We start from the raw sequence: 12,986 nt of genomic DNA, 5'->3' as shown, positions 1-12,986 counted from the left end.
TCTAAGGTAACGAAAACACAACCACTCTTAGATTCAGATGATTGAACACTAAAGAAAACATACTAATTGTGTTATATTCAGTGTCTGCCAAAATATCCTCTTAAATCCTACACACCGAGCCAGTGCAGCACAGATGCCAAAAGAAAGGATAAAACAAATATGTTTTGTTCAATTTAAATAGAACTCTGTCATCCATAAAATGTGTTTTTTATTATAATTCCCTCCAGAATAATTGATACTGAGTTTATATAGCCACCTGTCACTCTGGGGGAAATGTTTGTTCCTTTGAACTCTTAGAAACTGCCAGATGCTTCACCTTATTAATAATAATAATCTCTGATTTTGCTTTAGCTAGCTTTTAAGACTTTTGTTAAAAATCATAATATCTTGTGTAAATTTGATTTCACTTGGTAGTGTGTTACAGAGACACTTAGTTAAATAAGTTGATGAATTTTAAAACAGAAAATAATAAAGTGGAAGGCTTTAAAAACATTCATTATAAAAATGAAGTCTGGAGAAGATTAAATGTAATTGTGATTGTTCCACTTTCTCAGAGTCATCTCCGGCCCCGGCCCCAGCAGCAGCACCTGCTCCAGCTCCAGCTCCAGCAGCGGCCCCTCCAGCCGCTCCGGCTAACCCTGATCAAGCTGGACCTGAGGGGTAAGACCCACATTGTTTATTCAACAATCACGCCATCATCATCACCAAGTGTTTTTCCTACCTAGTTTGTTTGCGGACATTTAATTGCAGGAGGGACGTTAGATACAGTATATATAGCATGGACAATTAAAGAGAGTAGATGTTGTGTATTTATCCCTTGAGACTCCAACCTCCACTTTAGCATAACACACGCCTGCCAAGACACTGACACCACAAACCAGTATCAGATTAATCACCCAATGGACGCTAATTAATCAGATTCCCTGGAATGATGGCAGAGGGAGACAGAAAGCCTTTAGAGATGAGCGCGGCATGTGAGATCTTTATCCCCTGGTGCAACATGCATATAAGGAGGGAGATGACCTGAGAGTGGATTAAAAGCTTTGCAGCTTTCAAGGTTTAAGAAGCTCGCCGTGGCTGCTTCTGGCCCAGCAATAAAAAAAACCATGAAGGCTGATCCTCCCAGTTGTAAACACACATAACTTTACCAAATGAGGAGAAGTGTTGTACATGTTGAATCAGTGGCTCATGAAAGAGCGGTGGTGAGAGCGAGGGGCATTGTGTGGAGCACGGTTAGACGTGTCAGCCGTCAGCTTGAGATATGTGTGGAATAAATAGCCTTCAGGTGTCAAGAGTTCAAAGCTGATGCAAATATACTGTACTCTACAGCAGGGCTAGGCTGTTATAAGTATGCTATAAAAGGCTTTTGTGCACCTCTGCTAAACCCGTATTATTAATCACGATTGCATAATGTCATTGGTAACAGCCATTTGACACAGGGTCTGTTTTTCTTACAGCCTTACAATACATATGCTCAGAAAGACTGTCTCTCAGTGAAGGACTGGAGGTGTTACTTGATTGCATAACTTGGCTGATTAACCCTTTAACACCTGGATTAATGTTAGTTTTCTTGTGCTGTATTTACACGCCTGTCACCAGCAAACCTCTGAAACCTGAGAAATTGTTTTGATTTCTTTGAAAAACATGGGAAAAAACATTATGAGCAACTTGGCAAGAGACTGCAGTCGAAAAATTATTTGAACTTTTCGACTGCAGCCAAGCATCTCACTCACCTTTAAGTTGAGTAGTAACGACATTCTATAGCATGTCAAAGGAAAGGAAGTGGTGTCCCATTTACGTCTTCTTGTTTGGCTTGCCGTAAGCAATTATAAAACCATTTTTCTGTCTCTGTCTATTTGTGTAAGTGCTTATGCACAATATGTTTTCAAATGTTACCAAGCTTCAGGCAGTTACGATGCAGTGATGATTTACAATGTCTTGACTTCAATACATGTGGCTCCTCCTGTCAACTGTGAGTACTGCTAGATTGTGTCCACTAGGAGGCAGCACATGAGCACAGATGTCCCCGTCCTCTGAGGCTGAAGTTGTCTGAGACTGAATCAGCTGAGCCTTTCCACTTAAAATGTCAATTTCACAGCAGAATTGTTTTTATTTGGCAGGACAAATCACAATTGTTACGCCAAGGCATGTTTGAAAGCAGCCCCTGTAGACATGAAATAACAGATTGATGCCACAGCTGCTGGTTTTACTGAATTGGCCTTTGTCTTTTGTTTAAAGTGTTCATTAGTTAAATCAGCCTCAGAAGTGTGGTTAGTTTGTTGAATTAAAATGTTTGTAGCTTTGTTTTTATACATATATATACATATATATATATATATATATATATATATATATATATATATATATATATAGCCAAAGCCAATTTGCAGCTTGCGTGCAGTGAAACAAAGATGTGAGCATAGTAGGGACATACCCTGCTAGCATTTTTTGGTTCCAAAAATGTTATGTATGAGAATGTAACCAATGCAGTGTTTTAGTGACATTTTCAGTGGCAAGTTTTCTTGTAGTTCCCAGAAAATTCTTTTTAAAGTTAGGGAAACATCCTCGATAAACATCAAAAAATGTTAATTTTTTTTTTTATATCCCATTACATTACCTTTTCATTAAAAAAAAGTGTTGTGTAATCTCAGTCCTCAATAACATGTCCTGAATGTTTCTTTAAAAATGTTCTTTCTTTGTTCTCATGTAACATTGTGGGAACATTTTTTAATGAAAGAACACTCTATGATCTGTCACCTTTCAACATCACCAAAACAAAATGTTGCAGTTATAACATTACGTCTTAGTCACCATTTAACCTTACAGGTACATACATTATTTATAATGATGAACATGCTTAAACCATTCTTTGAACATTAAATTAAAATGTTTTATTTGAAACATTATTGCAACTTATAGGTAACATTAGCCAATGCCGTGGGTATGTTCCCTGATAGCTGTGAGTCCATCTCATTCATTGCTTATAAAGTGTGTGGCGGTTTATTTTTCTGAAGAATTCTGCCTTTTTTTTTTCTTACCAAGCTGTGTTCGCAACATTTACAGGCTACAATTTTCACTTTCATTGAAAACTTTCTTAAAACACTGCATCAGTTGCATTGTACCATTCTCAGAACGTTTTTAGAACCAAACATTTCTAGCTGGGCTGCCTTTATATGAGTCTATATTGTTTGTAGGAAACTCCTCCGTATTTATGAAAAAAGAAGATTCTGTAGCTAATTTTCTGGTGTTATTCTTCATCCTCAGGCAAGAGGCAGCCCCTCCTCCACCTCCACCCATCGTCATCAACAAGTATTCAGACGAGCAGCTCAGAGCCATAGTGAAGCTGATGAGAGAGAGACTGCAGATCTACAAGGACAAATTGATTGATCCGCATGCTTCTTCCCCAGAGATCACCCCTCCTGTCAGTGAGTACAAACCCAGAATCATTCCTCTGTGTGCATACCAGTTAGAGCTTCACTTCAGCTTTGCTAGAAAGCCCAAAAGCTTCACGTGGTGCTTTATAGGCCGCAAATGTTTATTGCGTTACATGTTTTAGAGCACTTAGCCTTAACATTGTCCTTTCAGCACCTTTGCTGCGTAAAGACCACTATGCGCAAGTCATAGAGGAGAGGAAAAAGCAAGCAGAGGAGGACCGGATCAAGAAGGAAGAAGCTGAGAAGAAGAAGAAAGAGGAGCAGGAGAAGAAGAAGAAGGAGGCCGAGCAGAAGAAGAAAGAGGAGGAGGAGAAAAAGAAAGCAGAGGCTAAAGAGGAGAAGAAGGAGGAGAAAGACATTAAGACCAGGTTAAAAGAAGCTGCTTGGTATTCGGTGGATGTTGTGATTGAGCCCATTGAGCATCAGCTGGACTCAGTGCTAGGAAACACCATCGACCCTTTCACTGACCGCCGCTACATCGCCTGGCTGAGCTTGGTGACTCTGGCCTTCAACTACAACACCTGGTTCGTCACGGCCCGTCTGTGCTTCCCATATCACACTGAGAGCGCCATCCCGTACTGGTTCGCCGTGGATTTGCTGGCCGACATCATCTACCTCACAGATTCCATCATCTTCCAGTCCCGCAAGCAGTTTGTCAAAGGAGGAGACATCATAGTAAGGCTAATATAATCTTGGCTGATGGAGCCTGAAGATTTGAGGATTAAGGATCTAATAAAATGACAATTCATTCTCTTTTTCCAGAAAGACAGAGCGCTGACAAAGCAGACTTACAGAGATTCGGAGAGATTCAGGGTACTGTAAATATTCTTTTACCTTTGAATATGAAGATGCTCTCATTTCGGTGACCTACCACATTTGTCTCTCCTCAACAGATGGACATTATGTCCCTCATACCATTCGACTTGCTGTACTTCCAGTTTGGATTCAAATCCATTTTTAGAGCCAATCGCCTGCTGAAGGTGAATTTACTCATGTGTTACCTCTGCTGTGCAAATATCAGCCACTTGTGACTTTGTTTTTTTTCTGTGATTGCGCTGGCTGACATTTTCATCTCATTCTCAAGGCAGATACATTTTTTGAGTTCAGCGATCGTCTAGAGAGCATCATGGCCAAGGCTTACATCTGGAGGTAAGTCAAATGAAAGGAATTAAGCAAGCATGATAATGCCAGTGTTGTTGTCATACATTTATCTTTTTTTAAATTACTGCATTAAAGGCTAATTTTGGTATTTTCAACCTGGACCCTTTTTTCCTATGTCCAAGTGACTAATGGGAACAACAATTTTTGGCATGGGGGCGATGGTAATTTACATCAACTAAAAGTCCTAGTTTTTGTTACTGACACATTCAGATTATTATTCTATATGTCTGACAACAAAATGTAAAGGTTTCCTTACACTTTGTTAAGGAGTAGGATCCTCTTTGTTAACCAGAAACAGCCTTGAAATCACTATTGCCAAACCCACCAGCCTCCATATAAATACACAGCACTTTTAGCATGTACAGAGCCAGCATATTTTCACAACTGGGTGGAGTAAGGGTTTATTTCAGCCAAACCAGAGTTGGTGATTTTTGGATCAGTGAAAACACAAACCAAGATAGTTTTTGTTAGTTTATTTTGTTTCCATTGACTTCAAATGAGGTGTGATTTACAATTTGAAACAAAGGTCTATTGAAATGTAGTCTGGTGGGTTTGACACAGTGATTTCGGGGCTATTTCTGGTTAAAGAAAAAGGATCTTACTCTTTATCCAAACAGTCTGTTTCTGTGTGAATCCTTTATATAACATTGACCAATTTTAGAAATTATTGCTCCCATTAGACACAAAAGATATGAGTAAATGGGTCCAAGTTGAAAGATACTGAGACTACCATTTCTAACATATTAAAAAATAATGAGCACAGAAAAAGAAGGAGGTGGCCAAATAGTTAAAACTTTTTTTTTTCATTAGAGTGATTCGGACCATTGGCTATCTTCTCTTCATGCTCCACATCAACGCCTGCCTCTACTATGTGGCTTCAGAGTATCAGGGCATCGGGCAAACTAAATGGGTCTACTCCGGTCTGGGCAGTGCGTAAGTAAAAAAAAATAATTAAAAAAAATGAATATATATATATATATTCCTGTTTGTGTTTGAGTGAAAGCCATTCTTGTTTGTTTTTTTTCTGCTGATGCACACTTTTAAAAAGTTGTTCTAAGTATCTGTAATGTCTCTTTCTTACTTTTAATTTAAAAATACTTCTGCCACTATTACCACTTAAAAGGATTATATGTGGAATCCGTAAGAGGCCACTAAGAGAAAAAAACATTCTGATGATCCATATTCTGTTTTGAACATAACAGTTTGAACAGTTGAACATAAAAAAATCTGCCAGAATAATCTTTCTAAATTCCTTTTTTTATTTTTTAGTGAAACAGTTGAGTTAGGCCCGGTGGGAAAAGAAAAGTTTCACAAAGTTACTTTGTTCTGCCTTTGAAGATAGTTGAAAAAAAAAAAAGTTTTGAAAAATAATTATTTAAGCTTTTTTTTTTTTTGAGGGGGAGGGGCGGGATCATTTTTGAGGTGTTTGTTGTTGTAGTACTCATTTTAACCACAAGAGGATTAGGTGCACCACAATTTTCTGAATACAACCAAGTTCATTCCTGTTTTCACCTGGAAGAAAACAGGAATGCTATTCTATTTAGATCATGGTGGAATAGAAAAAAATCACCTGGTCCCCCCCAAAAAATCACCTACCACCACACCCAACAAAACTTTTCCCAGCTGTTTAACAGAAGAAAAATAAACTATGGAACTTAAAAAGAATATCCCAACAAACCCTTTTTTAAAAAACTGTTTTCAAGTCATAAACGCAGGAGAAATGTTTAGATCAAACTCGTAAAATGGATTACCGGAATTTATTACTCTCACTCGCCTCTCAGGACTTCCATACTACCACATTCGAAATACTGATACTTCTGTGTCACTGAGAACTGCTCATATAGACATGTTGAACTTATGTCACCACGTCAGTTAAGTGCAGTATAATTACACTGCTAGGAAACTGCACATTTGTAACTACAATACTGCCAACTGAATTATTTTTAAAAATTTAGCTCCATATAAATATAAAAATACTGTTTTTCTTTCAGCTTGACTCTTAAAAAAGTAATCTTTCAGTGAGTTCCAGTTGTCTCAATTTCTGAGACATCCACAGACAATCACAAATTAAAACTGTCATGTATGTTTCATCTCTGCTGCTGCTGCAGTTACCTCAGCTGCTTTTTCTATGCGGAGAAGTCCCTGCTGATGATCGCTGAGTTGCCAATTCCAGAAACCATGTTCGGACAGATCTTTCAGATGACAAACTACCTTTTTGGGGCAATCTTTATGTCCATCATTCTTGGCCAGGTAGTTAATTTGTAATATTATTTTTAATTTTTAATTTTCTTTTTTTTTGCATTATTTATGATGACTTAGGCAACCTGATTTTTTTTTTCTTTTTTGTTCCAATTCACACTTTTTTGTTTTGCATTTTGCAGCAAGACATCTCGGGAATCAAGCTGTTATTTTAAAAACAGGAAAAATATCAGTGATTCATCCCAAACACATGCATGAAAATACATCTATCTACCTGTCCAAAAAAAAAAACAGGCCAGTGACATTTAGTGTCGTTTGTAACATTCCCTTTAATGCCCCCGCCGTCTCCACAGGTACCTGCGTTGTTACTACCATGCTGTCCGCAGTCTGATCAACATTGGGGGTCTTAACGAACCCCATACCGTCTTTGAGATTGGCTTTCAGATGACTAACTTTTTCGTGGGCGTCTTTGTGTTCTCCAGTTTGATTGGACAGGTAACAAAAAGCCACATTCTGCCCATAGCATGAGTCAAAGTCCCAGCACGCTCAGTCCCTCTGGACTCCTGGTAGACATTAGCATCTCTTTATTAGCATGTATTCTCCCACTTGTCTTGTAAATGTAGTGAAGCAGTCACAGATAAATTAAATCTGACAACCATGGTTTAACTAACACCCCATCATCTGCCACTCCAACCGCCATGTTTCACTGGTTCCCTGTCGAGTCTTGACTGTCAAAAAGATGTGTTAAATGTGTTAAATGTGGCATTTAACAGCAAAAAAAACATTGACAGCATCAGTTTTTGTCGTGTCATGTGTTTATTGTCACCATCGCCTTGCCACAGATGAGAGACGTCATCGGTGCAGCTACAGCAGGACAGACCTACTTCCGATCCTCCATGGACGGCTGCGTGGCCTACATGGTGACCAACCGCATCCCCTATTTGGTGCAGAACCGAGTCCGCACCTGGTACACTTACACCTGGGACGCTCAGGGCATGCTGGGTCAGTAACCCTGGTTAAAGTGATAAAAAAGTGGCACTACAGCCCACTGTAGCTCCACACTTGTTTGGCATGCAGTTATTCCCCAGAATTACATTTTTGTGTTTCATGCTGATGTTTTCAGATGAGTCTGAGCTGCTGGATAAGATGCCTCTGGTGATGAGAACCGCCATCGCTGTTGACATCAACCTGACCACCTTTCAGAAAATTGATCTTTTCAAGGTGCCTTTTTAAGACCCCACAATACAGTAAAAGAGCCATTCTGTAGCTTGGACATTAAGTCAATTAAATATATTTTTTCTCCACAGGGTTGCGACCAGCAGATGTTGGTGGACATGTTACTGAGGCTAAAGTCTATTATCTATTTACCCGGAGACTTTGTTGTAAAAAAAGTAAGTTCACATTCTTCACAGCATCTCCATCCTGGATCTTTAACGTGACTTTTTTTTTTATAAGAGCCTGTTTCAACAACATTTGTGTGAATGTCTACTGTTTATTTTTCTGTACAGCATTTGTTTTTCTGCACGTGTGTATGACTTTGCCCTCTTGGCAGGGGGACATCGGTAAAGAGATGTACATCATTAAAAGTGGAGCGGTGCAGGTTGTGGGAGGACCTGACAACAGCATTGTGTTTGTCACACTGAAGGCTGGCTGTGTGTTTGGAGAAATCAGGTAAGAACGAGTTTCCCCTTTGTGATTGTCAGACTGAATACAAAATCTAAAGAAAGAAATCTCAAAGCAGCTAGCCTGCTCCTGATCAGGCTAGCTGCACAGAACAAATCTCCAAATCTTGTAATTTATGTGTCTCTGCTTCCATGCAACCAAGTCAAGGCTAAATTCAGCCCAGATACCTGCAAAATCCTGGCTTTATCTGCTATCTAGGTTTTGTGCAGTAGCCCTCTGGTGACTGTCACATCCTCTTCATCCCTGTGCCTTGTGAAAAACATGTTTTTATACATTATTTTAAACTGGCTTAGGTTTGGACATTGTTTTAGCTCGATAGACAGTGAAAATTTTTTGAATATTTCCTAGTGGTAGGCTTTAAATTCTACAAGATCTGTAAATTTTAATAGTTTTGATTGAACAAATAGTGAGTTTGTGTGATCCAGATATTCGACATTGTGAAACAATCAATCAATCAAACTTTATTTATTCGTCCTCTGTTATGGGTGGGCTGTGAAACATGTTGGGTAAAAGTCATACAGTTAATGAGGTTTAAAAACTTTGAGCTAAAAGAGTTCGATTGATTGTCCACATGCAAGTTAATATCAACTAAAAAAATAATTCAGTCATATTTTGAATGGATCATATAGAGAGCAGTTCAGAGAATTCTGTAATAAAAGAGGCGCATCGTTTTGAAGGTCTAAGGGCTGTCAGGCAGAGTCTGGGAGGACTGTTGAAAACAACTGTGAATGATCCATATTGCTCTTTTTTGGAAAATAGAAACTGAATGTTTAATATGCAGCAATGTAATGTTCTCAATTAAAAGATAAAATATTCAAATCCACAGACAAACACAGTATGGTAATATTCAGTCATGAAATGCTTTTTCTTTTTTAGTTTGTTGCAGTCATCCAAAGATGGAGGAAACAGGCGGACAGCTAATGTCAAAGCGTTTGGCTTTGCTAACCTCTTTGTGCTGGAGAAGAAAGACCTGTTCGACATCCTCGTCCACTACCCAGAGTCTCAGAAGGTGTTGGCCAGGAAGGGAAGGTGAGTCAGAGGCCTGAAGGCAAAAGCTACAACAAACAGCTGATTCAAGCCAACACTGGGTTGCAAATTCTGAACAAACAGACAGACTATACTGACATGCTGCAAATGTTTAGGCTGTAAGTTCTAAATATTTTAGTACTGAGTGACCTTATGTAATGTAATGTAATGTGTTTAAAATTTGGGCTTATATACAAAAAACAAACAACTGGGGAAATCATCTACAGTTTTCATTAGATAAGTGATATGGCAATCCTAATTGATTCTCATTTGTTAAATTTTTTTGTTTTCGATGAACCACAAGTTTTTTGGCATTTTGTTTTTTTTTGTCAACTATGGTTGGTTTTTCAGCGGATTTAGTTTTTTTTTTTTTTTAATTAATGCAATTTCAGGATATTTTCTTTAATTTTCTAATGTTGTTTGAGAACATTAAAAAAGTTTCCACTCTACCTTGAATCATAATCAAAGTACATTGTAATTTTATATTAAAAATATTCAGAAAGTATAAAAATGGTCTTAGTTAGGTATTAGTACGTTATAGAAGTCCTGGTAAAGTGGTTAAGTCATGGCTTAGCATATCATTAAAAAGTCATAGCTTTTTCAGCCCAAACCATGTCTTTTTGGACCACATACTGTACTGTCGTGTTTTGATCAATTTTCGGACCACATACTACACTTTGGCATTTTGATCAGTTTTTTGACCAAATACTATACTGTTAAGTTTTGATCAATTTTTGACCATATACTATACTGTGGCATCTTGATCAATTTTTTGACCACACACCTGCCTGTTGCCATTCCTGAGCAAGCTCTGTACTTGTGGTGCCCCGATCCCTCAGCTGAATCAGCTTTAGGAGACGGTCCTGGGCTTGCTGGACTTTCTTGGCCACCCTGAAGCCTTCCTCACAACAAGTGAACCTCTCTCCTTGAAGTTCTAGATCAGGGGTCGGGAACCTTTTTGTCTGAGAGAGCCATGAAAGCCAAATATTTTAAAATTTATTTCCGTGAGAGCCATGTAATATTTTTTAACACTGAATACAACTAACTGCGTGCATTTTTAAGTAAGACCAACAATTTTAGAGTATAATAAGTCTCTTATTCTTTTTAATAACATTGTTATACTGAAGCTAACCAATAATAAATAAAATACGTTTACCATTAATGCGGCTTCTGGTGCTGCATGTTTTTGCTGGTGGCTTTGTAGTCTGGTTGATACTTTGTGGGGTTAAGCTTCATGCAGGTGTTGAGGCTTCCATCCGTTAAATGTGATCGTAGGTTGGTCTTGATGTTTTTAAGATGTGAGAATGACTGCTCACATGCATACGTAGAGCCAAACATGGTCAATACTGCAATACTCACACACTGCAGTGTGTGGTATGTGACAGGAAGCACGCTCCAAGTTTTGATAATCAGCTGGTCTTCGGGTTGAAGTTTTTTCATTTCTGTCCACTTGTGTTCGCTGGCCAGCTCTGCTTTCTGTCGTGCGAGTCTTTCCAAATCTTCATTCAGTGATTTGAACTTATTCACCCACATGTCTGAGGCCTTCAGGTCAGCAACTTCTAGCTCAAAATCTCTGATGGAGACACCGGGGATGCAACTCAGGTCGGCTTTGTCCACTGCACACTCGTGTGGATGAGTGATGAACTTAAAAAGACGAGTGCGTTCACAAAATTATCCAAAGCATGCTTTGAATGACTGCAGGAGATTAGATGTGAAGCCAGTTAGCTGCTGGAGATCAAAATGTTGAGCGGGGTCACTTACTGTGCATGCATCTTTAAATCCTCTCAGTTTTTCAAAGTGAAGTAAACGACCTGTTTCAATATCCACGATAAAGAGTTCCAGCTTGTTTTCAAACGCAAACACTGCTTGTTGAAGGGATTAGACTGCATTTCCAATGCCTTGCATTTTCACACTGAGCTCGTTGAGATGTTCAGTCATATCCACAAGATAGTAAAACTTCAGGAGCCACTCAGTGTTCCCTAGCTCAGGATGCTCGACGCCTTTCATTTCAAGAAAAGACCAGATTTCGCTCATGCAAGCAGCAAAACTGCTGAGCACCTTCCCACTTGACAACCACATACATTGCCGTGCAAAACCAGACCGGGATAATTATTTCCAACTTCATCCAGCAGTGTTTTAAATTGCCGATCATTTAAAGCTCGGGCAACAATAAAGCTGACCACTCGAATGACCAGCGACATCACCTCACCAAGCTGCTCACCACACATTTGAGCACAAAGCGCCTCCTGATGAAGAATGCAATGAAAACTTCGGATGGGTCTATTTTCATGTTCACGAAAAAGTGCTACAAATCCTTTGTTTTTCCCCACCATGCACGGCGCACCATCCGTACACACTGAAATGAGTTTATCCATTGGTAGATTTTTTTCTTGAGCGAACTCAATGAAAGATTTAAATAAATCCTCCCCTCTTGTTGACCCTTTCATTGGCAAAACAGCAAGACTTTCCTCACGCAGAATGTCACCGACAACATACCTTGCAATCACACCGAACTGGGATAAATGGCTTATGTCTGTTGACTCATCCAAAGCGAGGGAAAAGAATGGCGCTGCATTTATATCCTTTACTTGTGTTTCCTCCATTTGATTTGCCATCATGATGGTACGATCGTGAACAGTTCTTGCTGACAGAGGCATGTCTTTTATTCGTTTGATGATCTTGTCTTTATCCGAAAAGCTGTCAAAAAGTTAATTGGCAACATCAAACATGAATGTTTTGGTGTACTCGCCATCTGTGAATGGCTTTGCGTTCCTCACTATTGCTAAAGAATCAGCAAAGTTAGCCGAATTCCAGTCACCTTGTCGGGTCCATACACGGAGTTGCTGCTGACTAGCTTGAACTCTGCACAGTAGCTCTTGACATGCTTTCCTCCTGCTGTCCCCCACTGGATATTTCAATGCAAATGTAGCTTGGTGTGTGTCGAAGTGCCGCTTTATATTTGACCGTATCATTGATGAAATGATATCATTGCCTATTAGACACACTGCAGAACCTGCTCTCTCTACAAAAGGACAATTCCTCTGTCCATTCGTTCAGAAATGTACGGTAGTCCTCATCTTTTTTTCTTTTCACCATCTTCTTCATCAAAAGGGTTTGCCATTTTGAGGTGTTTTCACCTGTTTTTAGGATAAGTCATTTTTTTTGACATTTTTGCCTTATTATAGCCTTGCCTTTTTGGTCATTTTTTTGACATGCATTATTATGGTGTTTTTGGCCGTTATTGCAACAAACTATGCTATGGCGTGTCTCGGCACGCAATTTTATGCTGTTCTGAGGTGTTTTCAACTGTTTTTCGGACATGTCATATTTTCACATTTTTGCCTTACCGTTTTGGTCATTTTTTCGACATGCATTATTCTGGTGTTTTTGCAACAAACTATGCTATGGCGTGTCTCGGTATTGTGTTTTACTCTGTTTTGAAGTGTTTTCAGCTGTTTTTGGGACATGTCATTTTTTGACATT

The 12,986-nt window shown here is 39.0% G+C and overlaps 1 protein-coding gene across 1 annotated transcript in view; it reads left to right on the top strand.

Annotated features, from left to right (window-relative positions):
- Window positions 1-12,986, top strand: part of LOC121938210 (cyclic nucleotide-gated channel beta-3-like) — a 50,023-nt gene that overhangs the window by 1,890 nt on the left and 35,147 nt on the right. Inside the window, exons 3-15 of the mRNA XM_088072342.1 lie at window positions 555-660; window positions 3,265-3,425; window positions 3,586-4,109; window positions 4,197-4,247; window positions 4,328-4,414; window positions 4,519-4,583; window positions 5,406-5,528; window positions 7,148-7,289; window positions 7,637-7,796; window positions 7,918-8,015; window positions 8,102-8,185; window positions 8,347-8,465; window positions 9,354-9,506. Coding sequence (XP_087928468.1) covers window positions 555-660; window positions 3,265-3,425; window positions 3,586-4,109; window positions 4,197-4,247; window positions 4,328-4,414; window positions 4,519-4,583; window positions 5,406-5,528; window positions 7,148-7,289; window positions 7,637-7,796; window positions 7,918-8,015; window positions 8,102-8,185; window positions 8,347-8,465; window positions 9,354-9,506 — 1,873 coding nt within the window. The remainder of the gene's footprint in view (window positions 1-554; window positions 661-3,264; window positions 3,426-3,585; window positions 4,110-4,196; window positions 4,248-4,327; window positions 4,415-4,518; window positions 4,584-5,405; window positions 5,529-7,147; window positions 7,290-7,636; window positions 7,797-7,917; window positions 8,016-8,101; window positions 8,186-8,346; window positions 8,466-9,353; window positions 9,507-12,986) is intronic.

This window comes from Plectropomus leopardus, chromosome 21, assembly GCF_026936395.1.
Source record: "Plectropomus leopardus strain MGB_pleo_1.0 chromosome 21, ASM2693639v1, whole genome shotgun sequence".
NCBI lineage: Eukaryota > Metazoa > Chordata > Actinopteri > Perciformes > Serranidae > Plectropomus > Plectropomus leopardus.
The sequence above is the reverse complement of the archived record's forward strand: the minus strand, read 5'-3'. Positions and strand labels throughout refer to the sequence as shown.